Source organism: Apteryx mantelli, chromosome 7, assembly GCF_036417845.1.
Source record: "Apteryx mantelli isolate bAptMan1 chromosome 7, bAptMan1.hap1, whole genome shotgun sequence".
NCBI classification, from domain to species: domain Eukaryota; kingdom Metazoa; phylum Chordata; class Aves; order Apterygiformes; family Apterygidae; genus Apteryx; species Apteryx mantelli.
Genome location: NC_089984.1, coordinates 4,491,255 through 4,514,826, shown reverse-complemented (window position 1 = coordinate 4,514,826; position 23,572 = coordinate 4,491,255). Strand labels below are relative to the sequence as shown.

At 42.2% G+C, this 23,572-nt stretch overlaps 1 protein-coding gene across 1 annotated transcript in view; it reads left to right on the top strand.

The window, feature by feature from the left end:
- Positions 1–23,572, top strand: part of LOC106485155 (protocadherin-15-like) — a 335,439-nt gene that overhangs the window by 57,449 nt on the left and 254,418 nt on the right. Inside the window, exon 3 of the mRNA XM_067299667.1 lies at positions 13,223–13,288. Within this exon, the coding sequence (XP_067155768.1) occupies positions 13,223–13,288 (66 nt within the window). The remainder of the gene's footprint in view (positions 1–13,222; positions 13,289–23,572) is intronic.

Here is a 23,572-nt window from a genome sequence, read left to right as displayed (position 1 = left end):
CTTCTCCGCTGATGTAAAACTACCCCAAATAAGCAATCAGATGGGACTGGCTTAACAAGTATATATTATAATGATATTTGTCCTTTTAGTCAGAATCTGCTTTTAAGTGTGTGTGTGTTTGTATGTATTTGGAGAGGAAAGAGGAATAACTGATGAGCAGAAGCAGATATTCCTTTGGTGCTTCGAGTTTATTGCAGAAGCAGAAACACTAAGAGCTGTAGCTGTACAAGAATGTAAGATCAATCTTGGTTTCCACACGGCGATCAAAAATCTTTGGTTTTTTTTCTTTTGATCATCTTTGAAATAAGTTGAACTCACGTATTTTATGGTCATTTAGTTTACCTGCGCTCATTATTAGCTCCAGTAGTGGTTGGCACTTTTTTTATGATATTTCTTTTGGTATTTGGTATCTCAGGAAGCATAAAGTTACTGACGTTGTGTTTGCTTTGAGACCTTTTTTCTCCTCCTCGTTCACCTCCCCAATGACTGATGGAAGTTAGAGATTTTTATGGTAACGGGTATGTCCTATAAAGTGTTTGTTTTGTAAATATACTTTTTAAGTAGATGAAAACTCAGAAATGAAAAATTTGAAGGTTTGGTGTCACACGCAAGTGATATGAGCTGTCTTTTTCCAATGTAGCAGAAACGTTGATTCCACGTTCTTGCGTCTGAACCGTCATTTGATGATAAAGGTCGCAGACAGGGGAGAGACCATGCTTTGACTTCATTTTGAGTTATTGCTAATATTGTTTTAAAAGAAAAAAAGAAAAGAAAAGTGCAAAAAAATCATCTTTTCTAATGTGGGTGAGTTTCAGGCAAAACTCTTGGTGCTCGGAGCTTAATGCGGTGTTTTGGGGGTGGTTGCTGGATTCTGGGAGGTGGATGTGGCCTACCAAGCTTTGCCAGAGGGTCCTGGGCCAGATAGGCTCAGCCCGTACTTCTGCTCTCACTTGGTGCAACTGTTTTGAATGACAAGACCCGTTCTATATTTAATCGGGGCCCAAGCTTTCTAAACATAGATATAGGGAAAAACCTAGCAGAAGGGACAGATGCTGCTGCAGGCAGCAGTTTTTCAGCTGTTGGATTGTAGCTCGTTTATGAAATGGATGTTTGGGGAAAGAGGCTTAAATTATTGTTTATTGCTTTTCATAAAAATCGCGTTTTCTGAAATATTTATCAATTTTGGCAATATGGTAAAGTTGAATGGAAATTAATGGAAATCCATGGAAATCCATGGAAATAAATGGAAAATTAAACTTTAGATCACTTTTGATCAATTTGATGGATTAAAAAAAGTGGTGATGACTTTACGCCAAATGCTTAAAGCAAATATGCCAGAAACCATCGAAGGAACAACTAACTTTGCCCGTAGGCTTCGTATCCCTTCTCCTCCTCCCCCCCCCTTTTTTTTTCTTTAGGCGAACTGTTTTGAAATATGATGTATTTTTCCGGATTTACCTGAAAACGTACAAAGGATAAACTGCAGTGCCAGAAAGACGAAGCGCAACTTCTGCAAGACAAAGTACGATTACCACTGTAGATGCAGAGGGGGAGAATTTTAATTACCAGATAAGATTGCGTTGTGTTTTGCTTGGCAAAAACAGCATGAAAGGTAGGCACCTAACTGAAAGCAAAACAAATAACACTTGCTAGCTATTCAACATTTAGGCTCTTATTGCTTTTATAATTGACTCAGGTTCAGGCTATTTAGGCTACGTCTATGATGGGCGGAAAGCAGCTCGTACTTCAATAACGGGGATTCACTGGACCATAAGTTATTAAACAGCAGCCTCAAAGGATGAGGCTTTCTGTGAAGTCTTACTGCTTTGCGTTTTTCATAGATGAGGAGCGTGCGGATGGATGTGCTGTCAGCTGGCCCGCGAGCGTTGCCCGGCGTCTTCGGGGCCGTGTTTCTGCCTTGCGCGAGGGCTTTTTCTTGGCACCGTCGGAGCTGCTCTCTGCCCGCGGCGCCACACCACCAGGGCAGCCCTTCCCAGAGCCTCGGGTGCTAATAAATCTCTGTACTGGGCTTGCCTCGGCGTCCTTTGCGCAACGTAAGTTGACTTTACGAAGCCGCAGGAACTTGATTAAGAGTCACGAGTTCATTAGGTGCCGTTTCTTTTGTTGCGCTATTGCAGAGCTGCTTGGAAACGTGCTTAAAAAGCATCCTTGTCCCTTTTTATGGCTTGTTGGGTTTGTTGCCAGCGATGTTGGAAACAGCGGCGTCTCAAAATGTCTGCAAGTTTTTTCTGTTTTTCAAAACCCGAACAGTGCCCATCCTATCTCAAAACAGTGCTCAGTTATAGTTGAGTTATGATTCAACTGAGACGCATCATCAGGGCCCGTATTTTAAATGCGGGAGCCTCCAGGTCAGTCCTTGGGCACGCAAAAGCCGTTCCTGCCACGATGTTGTAGCAGCCGCTCTGGTCCCGCGACTCTGGGAAGCAGCAGCTCGTCCTCCTCTGGGAGGGTTGCGTTTGCCACGATTTAGTGGAGAAAGAAGCAGAAAATGTGCATGATGCTATCTCCGTTTTTAAATGCAGTTATGGAAGTCTCTGCTCACCGGCTAATTTTAGCAGTGTCGAGTACTCGAGGAAGGGAAAGAGCAGGGTGTCTTTCAAGGTAAGGCATCATCTCGCTTTTCCCCCCTCCCTGCGAAGGGCACAGCAGGGTTTTGCTTTCCCGCACGACGGAGCAACTTCCTTCCCGTCTGTCGCTGCTGCTTGACGTCTCGATTAAATTACAGGAAGGCGTTGATCCGCATTGACTTCGTTATAGATGTCAGGAGAAGGATATTTATAGGCGCAATATGGAAATGTTTGCAAAATTGCTAGTTAATTACCTGAAATGCAAACAATCCTCGAACCGGTGGGTGAATTCGTGGTTTTGGGGGCGATAAGCGCTGGGTACTTACCGCAGGCTTTACGCTGCTGGCACGCAGGTGGAAATTTCTTGAACTATTTAAGTATTTACAGTAGCTAGCGCTTCAGTGTGGCGGAGGTGACTTAAATTAAGAGGAGGAAGACGGTTCGTAGTCTTTACACCACATCGGGCTCTGACAACTTGGCTCATGTTTTTGCCTAACAGGATCTGAACGTTGCTAATGTTTAGAATCGCCAGGGGGGACCTTTCCTCAGCTTAAAGGCTTAAAATTATATTGCTGTAAAACTTCGTGCTCGCTTTGGATTTCCGTTTTCGGTATATTTTATAAAGTGTTACTTTTCAACACAAAAAAATGCCCAAACCACAATGTCTCAGCAGTTGATTTTCCTAATAAGAATATGGTTCAACAGTATTCATACATAAGAACATAATATTCTAACATTCAACATCCACTTTAGAAATGAAAATATTCCTGTGTGCAGCAAAACTTTATGATGTTTTTCTGAATTTTATTTTAAACTTCTTATTACCACTTCTTGGTTTTGTCCCAGCTAATCCCAAATCCTTCTGTGGAAGACAAACTTAGGTTTTCCCTGTTTTGTGCGAAAAGGTGAGAATTTTTAGGGAACCTAAGAAACCTGATACGTAAATGTCATTTCAGCAGCTGTGACCTTGATATTGAGCCTCAAGTTTAAAAGCCACAAATTTTCCCATTAGGAAGGTGGGAAGGCTAAATATTCATGGTTCATCTATAAGCAACTTAGCTATCCCCTCTCCTATGTTTCCGTTAGCAAATGTTAACAGCTATTTTATTTGCACGTAGAGAAGACTTAGCAATGTTACAGGTATTTCCAACTGCTTTTTCCAAGTTGCTTGTACTTATATATAAATGTCTGCCTTAAACTCACAGCTGTTTTAACCGTATAATTATTTGCTTCTTGTATCTGGATTCAGTTTAATTCCAAACGGTAAGTACTTTTTCACCCTGCTGAATGAGACTTTTGTCTTAAACGCATCACACGGGTAGCAGGGAGAGTGGAATTTTAAAGGTATTTAAAACCCTATGAAATTTCAGTGCTGAATGCGTAGCAATTGTTAAAATTGGGTATAGTCAACTTGGAGAATGTAAGCGCTTCCGAAGATATTACAGCTATTCCTGAATCATCCGATACATTTTCACGGTCTTAAAAATTACTTTTGGTAATAGCAGTTTTAGGTGCTACTTGGCATAGTGTCATATTTTTATACGTTTTACAGTGTTTTCAGGCACAAGTATGATTTTTAAAAAGACCCTGTCAACTCCAGAACTGCCGGTAAAATGGGAAGTTGTTTCAATCTAAAAGAATATTACCCGCAAGACAGATGGTACTGCGTTTTTCTAAAGCAGTAAAAGTAAAATAGCACTGCATAGCACTTGCAGAGCAATTTTCACATACCAAACCCTTTATAGATATTATATCTGTCCAGAAAAGTTAAAGGAGAAATAAAGCGTTGAAATAAATCTGTTGTTTAGGTTGCATGTTCTGTACGAGCTTGCGTTTTTCTGAGGCCGTGTGAACAAGAGTTTCTAATAATACTCTTATTTAGTTGGTGTCCTTTTTGCACTTGATTGTCCCTCAGCCTCACCTTGTCTTAGTTTAAAAAGCAAAACCAAACCCAAAGTAGCGGAAGTCAGGGTGGGGTTTTTTTTGTTCTTTTTTTTTTTAACAGTTAAGTCGTCATCCTTCACGTGAATCCTTGAATCTCTGAGCTATGCTTTTTAGAGCAGCGCTTAACTGAGCGCTTAACTTGCAGGCTGAATCACAGCACAGCAATCCAGCTTAGTTTTAAAAGTATCGCAAATGCGTTTGAATCGCGCTTAAGCTCACTGTGGTTCCTTCCCGGTTTCTGCAACTGGAGATGTCCGATAGCCCGTGAAAGCCCTCCTTATGCTATTTTCAATACAGAGCAATTGTACTGCAGGCCGGCTAATGTAAAGGTTATGCCAAGCTTATCCTAAATTGCCCAGCTGTAGTTCTGAATTCCCTGGCACAGGAAACAAGGCAGGACTTTTTTCACTTAAATTGGGTTGCTTAGTTACTCGAATAGCTTAAATGTATGGTTCTGTGCAGCTCTTTATTAGGAGTCCTGTTCCGTAAAGGACCACGGTTAGAGAGACCCTTTCATGGGACGTTTCCTTGAATGCTCTTTGCTGAATAAACAGTGGCAGCACAGCGCGTGGAGGTAAATATATAGCGTTTCAAAGGGACGTTAGCCCGGCGAGAAATGTGGGCATTTCTGCGCGTGGAGCGGGTCTCAAAACAAAAAATCTGTGTTCCAGAAGACGTGAGGCTTTTTAACCTCGGCCAGTTCCCCGCGAGTTGCTAGAGTTTCGGGTCTCTTGTATCTTGGGTCTCAAATCCAAAAAGGCAGAGGGCACAGGATCGCTTTCCATGCGCGTCGCAAACTCCCCACGGCTTTGCTGGGAATTTCAGTGCATAAAAACCTTGGGCCTGAGGTTTTAGAATTGAAGAGCCATGTACATATGCATATGTGTATATTTATCTTCTTTCTTCAGTAGTGTGTGCCATCTCTAACCACCTCAGTGACTGAGAACCTGTTCTCCTGGCACTTACAGTTCTGGCAAGGTTTTAATAAATGAATTAGCGCTGTTTCTTTGGCTTTGCTCCACAGTGCGTCCTGTGTGGCACATGCATGGACTCTCTTTAATTTCCAGCCAGCAACTGGATAGAAATCACATATCTACTTTTTATTAAAACCCTTTCATTAATCTATTGGTGATGGCCAGAGCATTAACGGTGACTCGGACTCACAGGCTGGGCTTCCCTGGTGTTAGCTGTATATCTGAGTTTTGTGCGACCGTTTTATGTGCTTAACGGTCGCAAAAGAAACGAAACAAAAGGCTTCAAATATTTTGCCTTTTTATAAACCTCTTTTACCAGCTCTTTTTTCTTTCTCTCTTTCAACATGGATGGAAATAGTCAGAGGTAAAGAGGAAAATATACTTGAAATTAAGACTCTTATGTAATGTTTGATGCCCTCACTGAACTAGGGAAATGCAGGTTTTAGCTATACTTTAGGGTACTAGAAAAATCTGCTTTCTGTTTATTTAGACTTTCTTCTGACTTTGGTCCTACCCTTATGCCTCTGGAAAAATATTTCTGGCTCCTTTGAGGAACCAAATGACTTATCAACGCTCTGCTCTTACAGAGGTCGACGTAGACATAATGTTTTGCAAGGTGGAAGCTCTCCTGGCTGGATAACATACAACACTTATGAATAGTACCTGTTAGTCCATAAACATGTGCTTCATCTTCTTGTAAGTCGATTCTGGCATGTTGTCATTTCTTTTCAGCTGATTAGAAGCCTTGAAAAATCCTAAGAGGCAAATACTGTGTCCAACTAATTTCATGGAGCCCTATCTTTTTCCTTTTTAAGAAAGAAAAATAATGTGAAGAATGTTATTTTTTCTTAACTTTTTAGAACTTACATATGCTAGAAATGACCTCTATTAAACAACAGTGCAATAAAGCATAAGAAAAAAAAATCCCATGTTAGGTGGTGCAAAAGATGCTAGTCAAACCCCAAAGCATTCTTGTCACAGTTTCCATCATCACCTTCTAGTTTTTGTTGTGGGAGGTGAAATATCAGGCTGATTTTTGTCTACCCGAGAAGTTTGAGTAAAGTTCTTCACCGTTAACATTTATGGAGATGAAAGAAAAATAGCATCTCATTCAATCACGATTTTGAAATTACAGGTATTATCCTTAGGGAGGAGTAGCAGATTCAGTAGCTTTGGACAATAAATACCAATTGTAAGCTGTAGTTCTTTCAAACTTTTGTCCTTGGATAGCTGCTGGATTTTTGTAACATGTGAGCAGTTCAAGTGAGGCTTCTGAGCTGTAAGTGCGTCAAGAGACAGTTATGGGATCGTATTGACGTGGTAACTCGAGTGCTTAGGCATTGGAGGGAGCAGGATCAAGGACTCTGCGTTTCAACCAAAATGGTTGAAAGTGGTTTTTAGGCAGCTCCTGCCGGTCTGCTGCTCTCCTTGTCTTTAGCTCTCTCAAGCTTGTGGCAAGATCCTTGTGACTCACGGCCAGCACCTGGCCTTAGGAGAACAGTTTGTCCTTCTTGTCCTAGATGTTAACAGAGCATTCCTGAGTTATGTCCTAAATGGGTCTTGCCGTGGCTGAGTTCAGCTGTGTTTGAAGAGAAGTAGTAGGCCATGGAAAGGTTACAGGTCAGCAAGCCTTTTCTGGACTTAACCATCTTCTCTGATTTTGTGATTTATTTACCGAAATACAAAGAACATGGATTTTTAGATGATGCGTCTTGGGTTAAGACAGCCGATATGAGAGAAGGGCCTGAGCAGCTGTAACTTACGACTGGTCTTCTCGTCCTTCTGTGACTGGAACAAAGCCGTGCCATCTTGGGGTCCATCAGGGCCACAGCTGCCTGGCTCCAGTCACGGAAACTGGAAAAGAAACGGAGAAAGGCGGCAGTTTTGATATCTGTGGCAGCCTGCCTTGACCTGGGGCAGGATAGCCTAATAGCCAGTCTGATGCCTGGGCAGATGCCTACTAATGTTAGGCTAGTAGTGGCTGTTGAAATGCTTCAGCCCTATGCTTTACTTGTAGGAGACTCATTGAGATAAAGGGAGTTTTACAAAGCTGCGAGGCTGTTCTTGGTGTTGAACCACCCAAGGATTTTCCCCATAATCCTGTATACATCAAATAAAGTGGCTTTAGTGTCTCCTTGTGTGCAGAGTCCAGGTAAACAACCGGGCCTGTAACTCCGGCATTCAGCGAAATCTGGATTAGGTGAAGGTCAGACAGTTACTTCAGAAACTGCAGGAGTGGATTAAGATGTCAGAGCCTCCTGTCTCGCTTGCCAGCTGTCTGTTATCATTTCTCTCTCAGCTGTTATTATTTGAACGGTTAAGCCAAAGGAAAAGACTGTGCATGGTCACCTCCTGGGTGTGAGCACGAGAGGAGCCGGCGGAGCTGAAATGTCGGTGTGTTCCCCGCTGTCAGGCCAGCGTACGGATGACTCGCTTCCTCCAGCCAGAGCCCAGGAGACAGTAACGTCTTAAACTGCCAGGAAATTCCTGATAAAGCATAGCGTGATGTGCCTGCTGGTAGCCTGAAATCTATTGTTTGCCCTCAAATACGTTAGTTTTATAGCAGGATTAAACTGGCTGGTCCTGTATGTCGTTGATAGTGTGCCTTATTTTATTATTTATGCATATGACTTAAAGATGATCTCAGAGCCAACACTACTGATGGAGGCATCAGCAGCGCTATTTTGCCTGTGGAGGTCTAGGATCTGCAGTTGTCCACGTTTGTGCAATTTTTGTGTTTTTTCTCTCTTTTCCTTCCAAGCTGTTGTTGGCAAGTCCTGGTGAAGCAAGGATGGAGGTATCTCTTATACAGAATGTATATGAGAGAGTTCTAGTATTTGCAAGATTCATAGTTGTCAATGACTTTGTGTTTAAAGATGGGAGCTAACTCTGATATTGCATTTTAAATATTACCTTTTTTGGATTTGTAGCGCACCTAAGTCACTTAAAATTAAATTATGTCTGCTGTAATGTTCAGGGTGAAACAGTGCATCGAAGCCATAAGCAGAGCGAGGAGGGTTAACGGGGAATGGTTGACTGCCGTCTCTTCCTACGCGAGATGGTGTCCTGTGAACTAGCAGTGACTGGGTTCAAAACGAGCTTGCTCTGAGATGATGTAGATGCTTTCAGAAAGAGTTTGGACAAATTAATTGGGGGGTTGGCGGGGTGAGAACCATCGAGAGTTAATACCTTAGTCTCGAAATACTGCCTGTAGTCTGCACTTGAAGGTAGGTTTGAGTTTTTCCTATCGAAAGGATACGGCGCTGTTCGTTGTTGCAGCGACAAGACTGAAGAATAAAAATACAACCTTTTATTCTGCCACGAAAAAAAAAAAGAAATTACTTCCCTGAGTAGTTCCTGAGTAGAATAGTCTTCAACAAAAGCTCTTAACATTTTAACTCTGTTAAAACGTATAAGGCAGGTCCTGATCCCTGCGATGGATTCTTCCTTCAGCCGCAGACTTTCCCGTCTTTGCCACAGGATGGTTTCCAAAGCTATCGCTAGTGGAAAAGAGCTGGATCTCTTAAGTGATTTGGCTGTTGATTTCCAAAATTGAAGTTTCTTATTTACTCGCCTGGAAAATGCGTATCTTCATTTTTTTCGAGAAGTTTTCTTTAGCTGTGAAACGGTTGAAATAGATAGAAGTCCTCTAAGTTGATGTAACCAGTGGGTGGGATGGCAAATTGAAAGGGCAAGGAGAGAAGGCAAGCAGCGAGTTATCAGGCAGCTGGCCACCTGCAGAAGACGGTATTTTTCACGTTATTTTTGTTCCAGCCCTTGCTGTTTGACCTTGCTGGTGAGCGTCTCGCCTAGAACAAAGATGGGGGGTTTCCTCTGTGCCGTCGCATTAAAAATAATTAGAAAGGAAAATTAGCCATCAGAAACCAAGGGGATCTGAGCCTTCTTTTTTTTCTTTCTTGAATGCTTTAGCACGTTGTGTTTTGGTTGCCTGCTGTAGAGCAGCCAGGGCCTCGAAGTCTTCAATTTTTTCTCCCCAAGTCACTTGGAGATCCTGGGGATTTTTTCCTTGCATTTAACCAGTGGTATTACGTGTGATCTACTGTTTTATAAAATCTCTTTCAAAAAAAAAAGCCGGAGAGACCACCTTCACAGCTGTGTACACCACTTATGAATCATCAGGACTGGAAAGCACCACTCAGTGTTTTTCAGACAGAATAAAATTAACTGGGTAATTTTTTAATTATTATTATTTTTTAAGGTCCCTTGCCCTTTGCTGCAGACTCCTTTAATGCTTCCACCCTCCTTTCGTCTGCTTTAGCCTCCTCATGAAAAGTCTGCTCTGCTGGGGATGCCGCCGCGCGCAGGATCCTAGCGTGCCTCCGCAGCCCCGGTAGGGATCGGCGTTCCCAGGAGTCGCATCGCTCAGGGACGCAAAATCCTCAGTTATTGTAAGAAGAGGAACTGCACTTTGGGGGATTTGTATGTGTCTTTTGAGTCTCACTGAAAGCTTTTGATCTTGCAAGCCAAAAATTCAGGGAAAAAAACCTTCCAGATAGCTTTCTTTTTTTTTTTTTTTTTGGCCTTTTTTTCTTTTAAGGACAGGGAATAAATTGGAGTATTCTTTCAGTAGTTCTGTTTTGTAGTTCAGGAATGAGAACGAAATTCCCTACTCCTCGTCTGTTGGCGTTAACGTTTGGTGCTAAGGATGGCAATACGCAGTGCAAAAGGAGGATGTAATCGCTAGAGCAGATCTTACTTTTTGTGAAGACCGGCCAGATGCTTATATCTCCTTGAAGAAACAGTACTATAAAATATAACGTGGGTAAGAAGTAATTCTCCATGCACATTTGGGTACACGTTAAGCACCGTTAAATATTTACCCTCTTGCATTACACCTTCTAACAAGCAAGGGGTCCTAGGCAGGTTTCTTTAAAGGCAATGCATAACTAAGATATTAGGGAAATGTTTTTTGAGTGATTATATTTTGTATTCCTGCTTGGACAGTTTGAGCTGTCTTCGGCTTTCTGAGGAGGAATAGATGAGGCGATGGTTTTGTAAATCTATTTGTAAATCTATCTTTGTAATTTATTTAAAAAAAAAAAAAGTGTGATACTGGGTAAGATGATGCTGGCTAATCCCCGGTTATTAATGCTTTCGGTGCGTACTGCTGGACTGTTGGGAAGATCTAATAAAATTATACACTCCAGTTAACAGCGGCGCTAAGTCTATAAAATAGATGGTGTGGTATTTGCGGTAAAACTCGATGTTTGGAAGTACAGTTGTAGTCTAGGATTGGAAAAAGCAAATGTATTGGTGAAGAGGAAATGTGTATTTTATGCATTTATTTTTATTTTATTTATTTTTCATTTTTCTGCTAGTTGAAAAAATAAGTTCAAGCTGGAAAATTTATTTATCTGTGGACAGTATTGGGGTATGGGGGGGTTGTTTTTATTTATTTATTATTTATTGGTGCCATGAGGCTAATCCATAGGCTAGATTGCTACCGCGCATCCTATTTACCTTCTTTCTCCTCCTGCTGTAGAAATAGTTGTCGCTATTGCTCTGATCTTTGCTTTTGGTTGAAATTTGCCTCATGGTAAGTTTTCTTGCTTCTGCCCTCACACTTGTAGCAAATCCTCTGCAAATTGTTAAAACAGGTTATGTGGTTTACCTTCCTCTAGGACTGTCTTCAGATTTCAGTGCTGAATGTTCATTTAAAAAAAACCAAAAAACATTATTATAATTCCGAATATCCTGATGTGTTTGGGAGAACAGGCTGCCTGTAAACAGATGATTGCAGCCTTCTCTAAGGAACGTATCAAAATTGCCAGTCAGCCGGCGCCTGGGGAGAAGCGAACCCTGATTGGCGCAAAATTTTTGCCGAGGTGCCCGTTGAGGGCAAAACGTAGCCATGGAAAAGACGAGCGATGAGAAGAGCTTATTCAGTTTTCGAGAAGAGTCCTGGTTGCCCTTTAGGGAAGGCACGTGTCATTTCTAGAAGGAAAAATCAGTCCCGCGTTTGGCTCTTGGGTACCTGCGCTGCGAACACTGTGTAACCACCAAGCTGCTGCTCCGTGATGAACAGTCTCCCAGTCAAAAAAACCCCCAGAAAATCTCAATAAAAGTAGCTATCGGCGAGCTTTGATACACTAACAAAAACTTTGTTGAAGGGTCTTTCTGGTTGCCTAACTGTCAACTTCTAGGAGACCATAATAAATGTGTCTCGGGGGGGAAAAAATTGTTTTATCTATTGCATTCCTGTTATATTTATAGCATGCACGCGGTGAAAAGGAAAAGCACAGAATAATCCCGACTTTGTGTGGCACTTTTTATTTTTATTATTTTTTTTAATAAATTTATTTTGGTGATGGAGGACAGCAAACTAAGTAGGTGCACAAGGCTGTGCAAGCAACACCGCTGATACAAGCTGCGTATAGCTGCTGGGGGGATAAAATTATCCCGCCGCAGCAACGCGTCTTTCAGAGGTCCAGCCTAAACAGAGACGTGCATTAATACTTTGCTATTCTGAGCTTCCTTCGCAGGCCCTGGCTGTGCTGCGACGGTTGTAGCCTGCGATTCGCTGCTGTGCAATCGCAATGAAGTCGGGAAATGTTGAATTTTTTGCAGGCAGACGGCGCTCACCTCTGCTTGCTGCCGTTTCCTTTGCAGGTGGCTCTCTCCGGGGATTTTGCAGCGAGTGCTAGACCTCTCAGGAAATGCAGGGATAGTCCAGGGTCTCTTTTCTTGTACAGAAACCAATTAAAACTGGGGTGGCTCCTGATAAATGAGATGTGACCCCCCCCCCAGGTGCTCGTGCCCGGTGAGGACGAGCAGGGGAGTGCCTGGGTGGCTTTAAAAACAGGAGAAAGCCAAATTACTCCCCAAACGCAGTTAGCGCACCCAGTATACATGCTTTTTATGCTTTTCAAGCCTGCGCCTGGGAATCCGCGAGCTCTGCCTGTACTGCTTTTTGTGTCTTTGAACCGATCTTTTAAGCTAAACAACCAAATCTTTCTTATTTTCTTTCGTTGTTCTGCTCTGCTTCCATTGATGCCTCTAAACTTTTGACTCCAGACTGGCAATACGAGGGTAAGATGGCAAAATGTAACTTCCTGAACATTGCTTGTCTGTTTTTATTTCATTCGATTTTTTTTTCCCTCCTTAGAACACTATTAAAATTCTGTTCACTCTCTTTAGTTAGATCCTTCTGTTGCACTTAAATTTGTGTTATGTTTGTTTCTGTTGTGAAGCTTTAATTATGAGTTACACCTTTTAATCATTCCTTTGTTATTTCTTTGGGTTAAATTACCACTGTATTATCCCTGCCCTGAAGGACCTCTGCTTCACTGCAGCCTCTGGTGGTGCCTCTAGCACAAGGCGTGGAGACGATGATAGTGTAGCACCAAACCGTCTTGTGTCACCGTGCGTATTCAGGACACGAAAAGTGAGGCTCGCCTAGGAGAAAATGTTACAAACCGTGTTAAGATTATGCTTGTTTTAAATACGGATCAGCATCTGAGGTCTGTAGTCCTGTTTTATCAGATTCTCATTTGCTTTATGAAGTTCTAGCTGAGTAAAGGGTAAGGGAGCAGCTCAGATTTTGATCCTCTATGAAGGTAAATTAGCTAACAGTTGTAGCCTATACCTATATCGTATTTATGTGATGCTTGTCTCCGGTATGCTAGCTTGTTTGAAAAGAAAACTCGAAGACCCTTCCTCTGGAACAAGGAATAACTTCTCTTTTCATCTTTATAGATTGCAAGTTGGCCAGGACAGGTCCTCCAGCCACAATAGTCCCCATAGACGAAGAAAGTCGAAACGGTGAGTGTACCTCTGTTTTAACCGATGGCTACGAGCTGGTCCGTGGTCAGAAGCTCCCGTGGGGAGCCGAGCGGCCGACTCGGCAGTGATGACCCTTGTGCTTCTGCGCCGAGGACTGGTCTCTGAAAATCTGCAATCGCCGGTGTCTGGTGGAAAGATGAAAATGATCCAAAAACTCGAAAAAATTCCCTTACTTTGTGAAAATTACACATTTTGACTGTTTTTTGTTTTCCCTTGGGCTCTAAATAGCATCTGTGAGAATGCTTTTAGTTTGAACGAGCGCTCACACCACAATTATTTGTAATGCAACGTTAGTTTAGCTGCCTTGTTGCCAGGCTGCCAGCTTATTTTCGCTGACCGCATTTTTACATCTCTGTGATTTTACTGGAGGAGGAGGTTTAGCCAGTCTTCATGTCTTTAATGGCTTGGTGGGGCTAGGTAAGGCCAAGCCCTTTTTTCTCTGAAGCTCGGTAAGAGTATTAGCATTGCTGTCGTCTGGGTTCTCCATGCCAGCTTTTAGAAGGTTGCTTCTTGTTTTGCTGTAACCTTTAATTATTACATGAGCTTCTGGGTACCTTGGAAACAGCAGAACTTGCTTGCATGTATGCCCTGGGAATTTTAAAAGAAGAAAGAATTCAGTAGGTTTTTTTTAATCGTCTTGTCCAGCCGTACAACTTCCAAACTGTTGCTCTTCAGCTTCAACGTTACGGTGGTGCAGCGTAATGTCACGCGCTGAAGTGCTTACTCCCCTGATGGAATTGCACGTGTTGCCCAAGGGATGGTTACCTCTGACATGAATGAATTTCTGCTATTTTCTGGTTTTTACTTTAGTGGTCATTTTGTGAGCTTTTCACTTGGTAAGGTAGGCACAGTCGAGCGCGCTGCGTGTGGTCACGTTTCATCGTACGTGGGGGCAATGAAGCGCAGCGCCAAGCCTAGGTCTGGAGGCACCTCTGCGCTTCCTTTCACAACCCTCTGGGAGAGATGCTGGGAATCGTGGTTGCTCGAGGTCGGACGGAGAAGACTTCACAGGTTTTACTGGTGAGAGAGCGGAGAAAACCAGTGTCCACCTCATTAATACATCTATATACTGGAAACCTCTGCTAGTTGCTACTGGAGGGGCTTTTAGCAGCAGGCTCTTTCCTCCTCCTGTGTTGATTTTTCTTGCAATCGTGTCTGCGGCAGCTTTAGAAATGATTGGTTTGAGCAAAATGAAGTTACACTGGTCATGGTGTCTGCATGCTGAGCAGGGGGGTGGGGGTCAAAATGTGGGTAAAGCAGCTGCTGCTGAAATGGGGGCCTGGTGACAGAAAAGGGGATGTGTTTTTATATATATATAAAAATAATATAAGTCGTCTGTGGTTAAAATAGTTTGGTATGCATGGCGTTTAAAAAAGAAAACAAAAAAACTCACCAGATATCCAGAGTCAATACTGTGTTTTTCCTTAACGTCTTTTTTTTTTCCAATGCATTTACTGTAGAAATAGTCTTGGGATTGCAAGATTGGGATTGCACATGGGTGCAAATAACTGCACCTACGTCACCTTGTCACATATTCTTGATTATGCGTAGTAGGTGTCGGCATGATGTACAGGCCTTTTTCTTATGTATTAGCAGCACTCGAGTTACCTGTCTGGGGAACGTGCTGGGAAGAATAGTGCAAAATAAGCCAAGATGCTGAGCATACCGAATCATTTGAAATATATACAAAAAAATTCTGTGAAACTGGCTTTAAACTGAGCGTAGATATTTTTAAAGTAGAAAAAGAGTCGCCACAAAGGAGGACCTGGAGCTACCGGCGGGTTTTTTTCCGCCTCCCTGCGCTCCCTTCCAGGAAGGCCGATGGCAGCAGCGTGTCCCGAGAGGGGAAACAATTTCAGAGCGGGTTTTGCTGCGTTGGGGGCTTAGGTAGGAGGATTTGCTATCGCTGTATTATAACGCAGGCAGCTCGAAAGTGAAAATCGTGGAGCTTGGTGTCAGGATCTTCAGGGTGAGTGTTTAATGTTCGCGTGAATCCACTAGAATAACTTATCATAAATATAAATTTGCCGTTGGGTGTCTAAGCTGCCCTTATGTAGTTGTTAAATGATAGCGAAGCTGAAGCGATAGATATTTGGATGATACGCAAATTGTCGCTTATACAACATCTCCGATGACAAATGGGACTTTGCTGCGCCGGAGTTGCCGATCGATGCAGGGAACAGTCCGCACGTTTTTGTCCTAATGTATGCAAGTGAGTCCCTAGATCATCTTAAAAGTGTGACATCTAATCTAGATATTTTAATTTTTGTAATAGTTTATTAATTTTTCTTCTTCCGGAAAGATTGTGACCAACTGGATGATGCTGCTAGATATAAGGGTGCTGGCACTGGAGCTACAGAAGTTGTAAATTCTGTGGACAGTTGTCTGCTGTTATCCCTGATATGAATAAATACATTAAATTCTACTTTGAAGTTGCTTGTCAAACTTCAGATACTATGTGAACAATTTCAAGCAGCTGCTTTTTTTTTTTTTTTTAAGAATCACTCAAAAAATAAGACCTTGAAGTTTCATTTAGTAGTAAATTAAGTTATAGTGGTGTCCTACAAGTGGAGTCCTACAAGTGATGAATTTCATAGGTGGCGAACGAATTCTTTTCTTGCTTTTTTTCCTTTTTTATAAATGAACGGGTGATAGTGTTAACACTAAATACCTAAAAATTTGTTTGTGTCCCTATCCTGCAGCAGTAACATTGAGGTCAATTTATGTTGTTAAGTCTTCAGGGTCGGACTGAATGTTATTTTTTCCATATATGAAATGCAGGCAATCCTCTGCGTGGCCATCTGAAGCAGTAAAGAGGAAGAATATATATAGATATAGATACTTTTTGTCTTTGTATTTTGTCTTTGAGTATATTTTCTTTTGAGCATGGTCCAGCTGGCAGCCTGGGATCCTGGGATCTGCGAGTCTGGGCGCAGCCTTTTCCCTGGAGGAGCTGGAGAAGGGTCCACGGCTCGGCCACGTTCTTGCCCCTGTTCTCCAGGCAGATGGAAAGCAGTAAAGATACTTAGCAATGGTGCTCGTTTGCACAGCTTCAATAGTGCGAGCACGAAAGCTGTTGAAATCCTTTGGATGTGCTTTCATCTTTGGAGAAAGGTGGTGCTTTTGGCTTTGTTTGGCTTTGGACTCTTGTCATAATTTGCAGTGGGGCGTCTGCGAGATCTTGAGTGACAGCAAGGCAGCAAAGAGGCGAGTGAAAATTAGCAGCGGGCTCTTTTGTGATAGCGGTTTGAACTGACCTTTCAATATTTTTGGAAAATGCGTGACTAACTCCACCTTACAGTCTTGCATAAGTTAGCAATCTTCATTCTTCTCATCCTTCTATATATATTCTTTAAAAACAACATGTTTTTCTTAGGTCGGCATATGCTTGAGATCTGCTGTTACTTTCACCTAAGCAGGAGTTGGGGGTTCAGTAAACCAGGCTAAAGAGGGCAAGTGTTTGTGAGCCCTCTGCAGATGGCAAAACACCCTGGTGAGCAGTCAGATGGTACAGTTTGAGGGGGACATCTTCGTTTTTAGAGTAAATAAAGCTAACGAACGCTGTATTCACAGATTAGCCGCTCAGGCGTGACATTCATGACCATGAGCGGGTCGGATTTTGCATTTGAGGAAACCGTGTAATCCTGACGGTGAGAACTTCCAGAAGAGGCAAAACTGAGGTCTGCTACGTTTTTATTAAAATAACAAACTTTGCAAGAAATATATATGCTCTGCAAAGCCCTGTCAACAGTTCCCCGTGGTGGGGGGATTAGAGGAGAAATGGCGCACAAATATGCAGGAAACCAGGTTCTGTGTATAGGTTTTTTCTTTTTTTTCCCTCCCCCCTGCCCCCTTGGACCAATTCATTTTCAGTTTAACTGCGTGCAATGCTGGAAGAACGGGCTTGATTGCTAAGGCACAGTGACGGCGTTGCTGCCAATTTCTCTGCCATAGTAAACTATTAAAACTTTTGTTTTTCAGGGACAACCGACAGGGGTTTGGGGGGGGGGGGGGAATCTCTCTGGGGGCACCAAATCTTTAGCCTCTCTTCCGAGACAGGCTTCAAGCGTACTAATACGTTTCCCCTGGGCTGCGCGATGGCTTTCAAACAGCCATTACTTAATAAAATTTTCAGTGCCTACCGGTAGGGGCTAGAATTGGAGTCTTTAAGACTTGAATAATTGCAGCCTTTAAGATGAAGGGTCCTGGATTCTGCAGCTGCTCAGCTCAGCTTTGCCCCGTAAAGCCGCAGAAGGAAAAGCAGGCTGAGCAGAGACGTGCCAAACGCACGACGGAGTTCCAGCTTGCCCGTGTTTGGAGCATGTCTGGCGTATGTTCATGCAGCTTTTTTGGTGTGTCTATGACTAATGTACAAACCAAGAGAAGTTAGAGGACTATTTGCGCTGTATAATTATGCCAAGTTGCAAAAATATGAGCCTCTAAGAGCTCATGCTTATTTTTTTATATATACACATATATATATGTGCATATATGTGTATATATATACACACAAGTAAAACTGACTGAATTTCAAGCTTGCCCCTTTTCAGCTTCTGTTGGGAAAAGAAGCAGCGGGAAGGATGGAAATGCTTTTTTTGCGTGAATCCTGCGCGCCCCTCGGCCAGAGCAGGGTAGCACCTTGTCCGAGAGACATCAAGGATGGCGGGGGATATTCTAAGCATGTTTCCTAGCTGCTTCCACGTGGGAGGTTTCCGTTTCAAGCACGCGGGTTGACGTATTTATGGGTCTATTAAGTCTCTTATACCATACGTAAGACTCGCTCGTTGGACTTTTTGCATTGCCAGAGCAGTGCTTCCCTCCCCTCTGGGATGCCGTGCATCAGAGGCAGCCGCTTGCCCTGCCACGCGGAGCGGTGTGTGTTTACCGGGAATGAGATGAGTCAGCTGGCATTCAGGGGGGAAAATGGTTATAAATAAGACGAGCTGAAGACAGCCTTGTGTATTCAGCGCCCGAGCAAGGCTCGGAGCTATTCCATGGAGATTAGCCGGGCTGAAACGGAGCAGAGCGTTCAGCCTTAGCTCTAGGGTTCCTGGTGCGGGAGGACTTGACTTTCTCCTACTCATACGCTGCGCAAACACCAGCACGTTGCACAGCGATGTTAGCGTTTATAAAAGTATATGTTCTAATAAGATGATCTCTGGAGTCTGGGACATATGTGCACATGTGGAAATGGAGGAGTCCAAGCTGAAGTGTACTGTAATTTCATATTGATTTTTCCCAAGTTTCTCCATAAGTGTAATTTGTGGGCTTTTTGCGTTTAACTTTCACTTCATGCACTATTTCATTTTGAGCAGTTAACAATTATATCTTTAATGGACGAAACAAAAGGATGAAACTTAAATGTTGTTCATCATTCGTGTGTGATGTTTCAAGAGAGCAACTGCTTCAGTTGATTCCCAACCTAAGTTCTGCAATTGTCTAAAGGCGTAATCATCTGCCTGTAAAGTTTTTTTCCACATCTTTAGACAATCTTATAGCATCTTAAAGCATTTGTGAACACTTTTTCATCGCCCGTGGGAAGCATTCCTTTTCAGCTCTGCCTTCACCAAACTGGAACCTGGTTTACGTGGCAATGGAGATTCGGTATGTTTGTACGTATGATAAAGCATAAGTGAGGTGTTGTAGCCAATAAATCCTGGAAAGAAACGTTGCCTTGCTGAACAGGAGAAAGAAGAGCTCAGTCGACTTTGCTTCTGAAGCAAGAGCTTGCTGTCTTTGCAAAATTAATAGCTCTTATCACACAGATGTTGCCGCTTTCTCAGCTCCCAGGTGTGCATATGAGTATCTTTAAGTCCAGATGCTTGTCTGTCCAGGATTACTATTTAATGTAGTAATACTGGGGGGCTTATATCTATCTATCTATATGCATATGTCCATCTCTGGATGCCTAACACGATTGTGCCATGGAGCTGCAGTAGTCTTGTGGCAAATGTGTCTGCGCTGTTGGTGCTCCATAGCCGTTAATACTGGCTCTGTGCAACGTTAGATGATCCAGCAATACCAGTTTGGTCTGGATCAGACCCGGACACGTAATAACATTTTTGTCAAATTAGAGCACGCAGTCCAGAGCTTATTCTGGCCTTAAGTTTTTATATGGGAAGAGATATGTTAATCTGACAGATAATAGTAAATCTAAGTAATGTCTATCAGGAGGTGTAACTCTTACAGATTTTTTTTTTCTTTTTTTGAACAAATTTTAGCCAGAAGAGTGGATTTGTATCGTTTTGTCTTACGCCACGTGGCTGCCTTGTGTTTGGTCTGCTGCTAAGGGCTGTAGACCGTTGCAGAGCATCCGGTTGCTTGACCCCATTTCCCCTCGTCCAGGTGGATTCGGGACATTTGGCACATTCCTGTGCCAGTTAGGGAAGCAGATTAGATATCCCGGTGTAGCTGATTTGGTTTATTCTTCCAGGGAAGCTTTATTTTAGACTTGAGGGTTTTCTGAACACTCTGGTCCTGGTAATATCCTTAAAGCCATTTGTAATCCTGGCCTGAATCCAGCACTTTGAGTTAGATGATATATCTTAAACATTAATAAATAATGTATTTTAATATCAAGCTTAAATACATGCTTCCAGTTTCCTCCTCTTTTTGTCAACTGAAGTTTTTTTTGTTTGTTTGTTTTTTCCATTTACAAGTTTTCTTTCTTTGGGGTTCCAAGATGCAGCTAATTAAGACTAAGGCTAATTTGTTCTTAATCTGCTGTCCCGGGCGTCGTTATCAAATGCAACAACAGAAATATTACCAGAGCATAACAAATTTTTAAAAGGGTCGATAGCCCGAAAGGCAGCGTAGCTGTTCTTGTTCTAATGTGAAAAGATTTAGAGTTAAACAGATGCAGGGTAGATGTAAAAACTGGACTTCAGAAAATGTTCTTATACTCAGCAAATGGATGTTTTCAACAGGACAAAATATGGAAATTTTTTTTGTAATATGCATTTATGTTTTTCTTTGTGTTGTTCATGCTGGTGGTTAGCTCGTATGTCTTGGTGCTCAGGTTCTTAAGTCTTCACTTGTTTAAATCATCGTGTAAACCGGAGTAGCCTCGTATCACTTCTTAGCTTACAATTTGGGTTAGTTTAGGAATGCTTGAGATGGGAAAAGAGGCACATTTACAGAAGTGCTTTTGTTTCTTCATTTTTGTTCTGAAGTTATACCTTCCTAAGACTTTGGCATTAACAATTTGATTGAAAAGTCGTGAATCAGTTTGGTGTTTAATGCTGTTCTTATACCACAGATTTAAATTCACAGTGTGGCTTTTTTCATGGAGGACAAATGTGTGAAGATTGAAGGAGCTGTAAAATGGATGAGCTTATTCCGATTTTATTCATGAGCACAGACATCAGCAATTGCCGGTATTTAAGCACAGCTTCTGTTAAAGTTCTCTAGAATTGTCCCCTTTAGATAATAACTGGTTTTAGTTTGTTTTTTGGAGGGCTTGGTTTTTTTTGATGTCTTCTAAGCCAAATTAAAGTGTGAGAAAGCAGAGGGTATTTTTAGGGAAAAAACAGTCTTTTTTAAGCTAATTTACTTTTAACTCACTCTTAAGGGTAGACAATAGTTAATTAGTAAGTGATGGAGTTGGAAATATTTAAAATGGGTTTTTGTGCTATCTAGAAAATATCCTAACCTGGCAGTGGGTGCCCTTAGGTGAAGTGATTGCCTTTAGCTGCCTCCAGGGGGGTGTTCTTTGGTTTTTGCCCTCATCTTCATCAGGAAGGATGTCTTTTTGCAATTGCCTTTGCACATTCTGGGTTGTCCTGTCTTGGCTCGAGTTGTATCTGCATATATATTTGTCGTGCTGATGACTTGCAGTTGTCTTGGCATCCCCGCAGGCTGCAATTCAAGGGCAAGCAATTGAGCTTTGTTCACTAAGTATTGAATAACTGGAGAAGTAATTAGGAGATCGGGCAAGACCACAAGTCTTTTCTAGTCTTGTCATGTAAAATGACAAAAATCAGGAATTTGATGCCATTTTGGAGGGTTTTCGTGGCTTTTTTTGGTGAATAATGCTTATGCTTTCTAATGCAAAATCCTTTTCAAAATGCACTTGAGGTTATTATTATTATTATTTTTGAGGTGGGAATTCTCCTTGGACTGACTTAACGTTTCTGAGCAGCTCATCTTTGACAACTTGAATGTTCAGAACACAGTAATTGTATTAAGTTATGATACTCTATACACTCATGTTCTCAGGTGGTCAGTTTACCTTTGCGAATGAAGTGACATTTCCAAAGTGTTTCTCTCGTATCATTTTGAAACACAATGTAATTTTAGCAGTGATATTCTGTGATTATTTACTTTACGGTTCCAGCAAAGCTGTGCAAGGATAGGCGTTTTTAATACACTTTCTTGTCTACTTAAAATCAGTTTTACTCTGGGGAGGAGAAAGGTTGTGCTCAGTCCTCCCGTAGTTATTACCAGAACGGTCTAATGTCATGTTTCATAAGTGTTTTGGTACCTTTTTATTTTTGGAGTTGTTGTTTATTAACTGGCATGTATATCCACTAGGAAATTAAAATACAGTGCTTTATTTTTCTATTCCTAATAAAGAAAGGGCAGTGCTGCTTCTGGGTGATCTTAGTGAGAAATCTGTTTCAAAATCTTTGTTCACAGTGCATTCAAAAAAAAATTAAAAAACAACACAACAGGCAAAATTGCTTTTTATGGCAAGTTTTTGAATAGAGTTTCCCACAAAATACCCATAGGATTTGTCATTGCTAGAAGTGGGCACCGTAAAAATCTTTTTAGAAGCGAGAGAAGCACCTATGGGTCAACCCAAGAAGCCAGCTGATACTTTTAAATATTTATCTGCCTTGTTGTCACTAAGTGATACTGGCTGTACTAGCACGGCTTAAAATTAATTCTCGCCAAGTTCTCCTTTCGTGAAAACTTTCCTCTTGTGGAACCGTGATTTACATTTGCGATGTTCATCTGGAATAAAATCTCTTCCCCAGAGCTTGTCACTGTCACTGTAATGGATATCTATTACTGTTACGCTGCCCGCCAACCAGTCAGCCGCCCTTGTTTTGTATTCTCTGCTGCCTGTTCCTATAAGCGACTCTCTTAGACTGATGGGGGAATTGGTGGCATTTATGTGAATGCCAAGATAAGTGAGTGGCAGAGCCAAGAATAGACTTAAGCATCTGGTAGCGGAGGGAGGGAGGGAATATTTTGGCTCAGTTCTGCCAGAGAAGCACGAAACAGAGTCCAGAGCAGAAAGGCAGAGTTCGGAGGATGTGGATGAGCCTGTCTCGGCCACCTTCTAGGAAGGATCGAATGGGGATCGGTTCTGACTCTTCCAGCTGGCCCTGCCTGATGCCACATGCGTATAGGGGATACCGAGGAGATGTCGCACTGTTGAGAGCTCAGGTCTCATGTTCTGCTGGTGGCAAAGGTCCATCAGTGATGTATTAGCAAGATAATCTTTTTTTGTCTTTTGGAATGTTCCTTTATCTGCGTTTGGGGGTCAAATGCAGGGTTGCCACACTGCGGCTTGGAGTCGGTTCTTCCTTCTTCATTTAGCTCTTTTGAGGGGGCAGTGTCCTCGCTGGCCTGGGTGCAGTCCCACGGGACAGATGCTGTCATTCCTAAAAGTCTACAGGTTCCCATGTTCTTGAGCAGTCTGGTCCCAGAATTACCTGTTCTTATCCATTTAAGCTCTGTTGAATTTGACCAACTCAACGGCTCACACTAAATTCAAATCTCAGTTCTTTGGTCAACGCAGTTACACGTTTCTATATACTTTCAAATTGCAATATTTAAAACTAGTCTAGGGTAAAGCATAAGTTTTTTTTTGTTTTTTTATCAATGTAAACTAAGATGAATTTGGACTCACCAGAGGCACTGCAACTGCCGTGTTATCTTTTCACTGATAATGTCAAGATATTTTCCACTCCATTGAAAGTGTTTACGTGGTTGATGGGTTTGGAATGTTTGACACGCTCAAATTTTCGTGGTGGTTCATGACATGCTGTTGATTGCAAGTACTGAAGAGCGATGGTGGCCAAAGGAAAACCTTGAGAATGAGCTCTGTTCTTCAGATGGGGTCTGTTCATAGGTGCTCTCTGCAGTTCTCTTGTTTTAAGTATCTAGAACTTGTGAGTGTCATGTCCATCAGTGATGACATTATTTTACTGCAACCCATTTTCCTTGGTTTCTGCCTTGCTAACCTGCACTGTGCACTGCCGACAATCCCACGAGTGCTGCTCCTCTTAGCTCTGAATGTCCCCCACCCTTCAA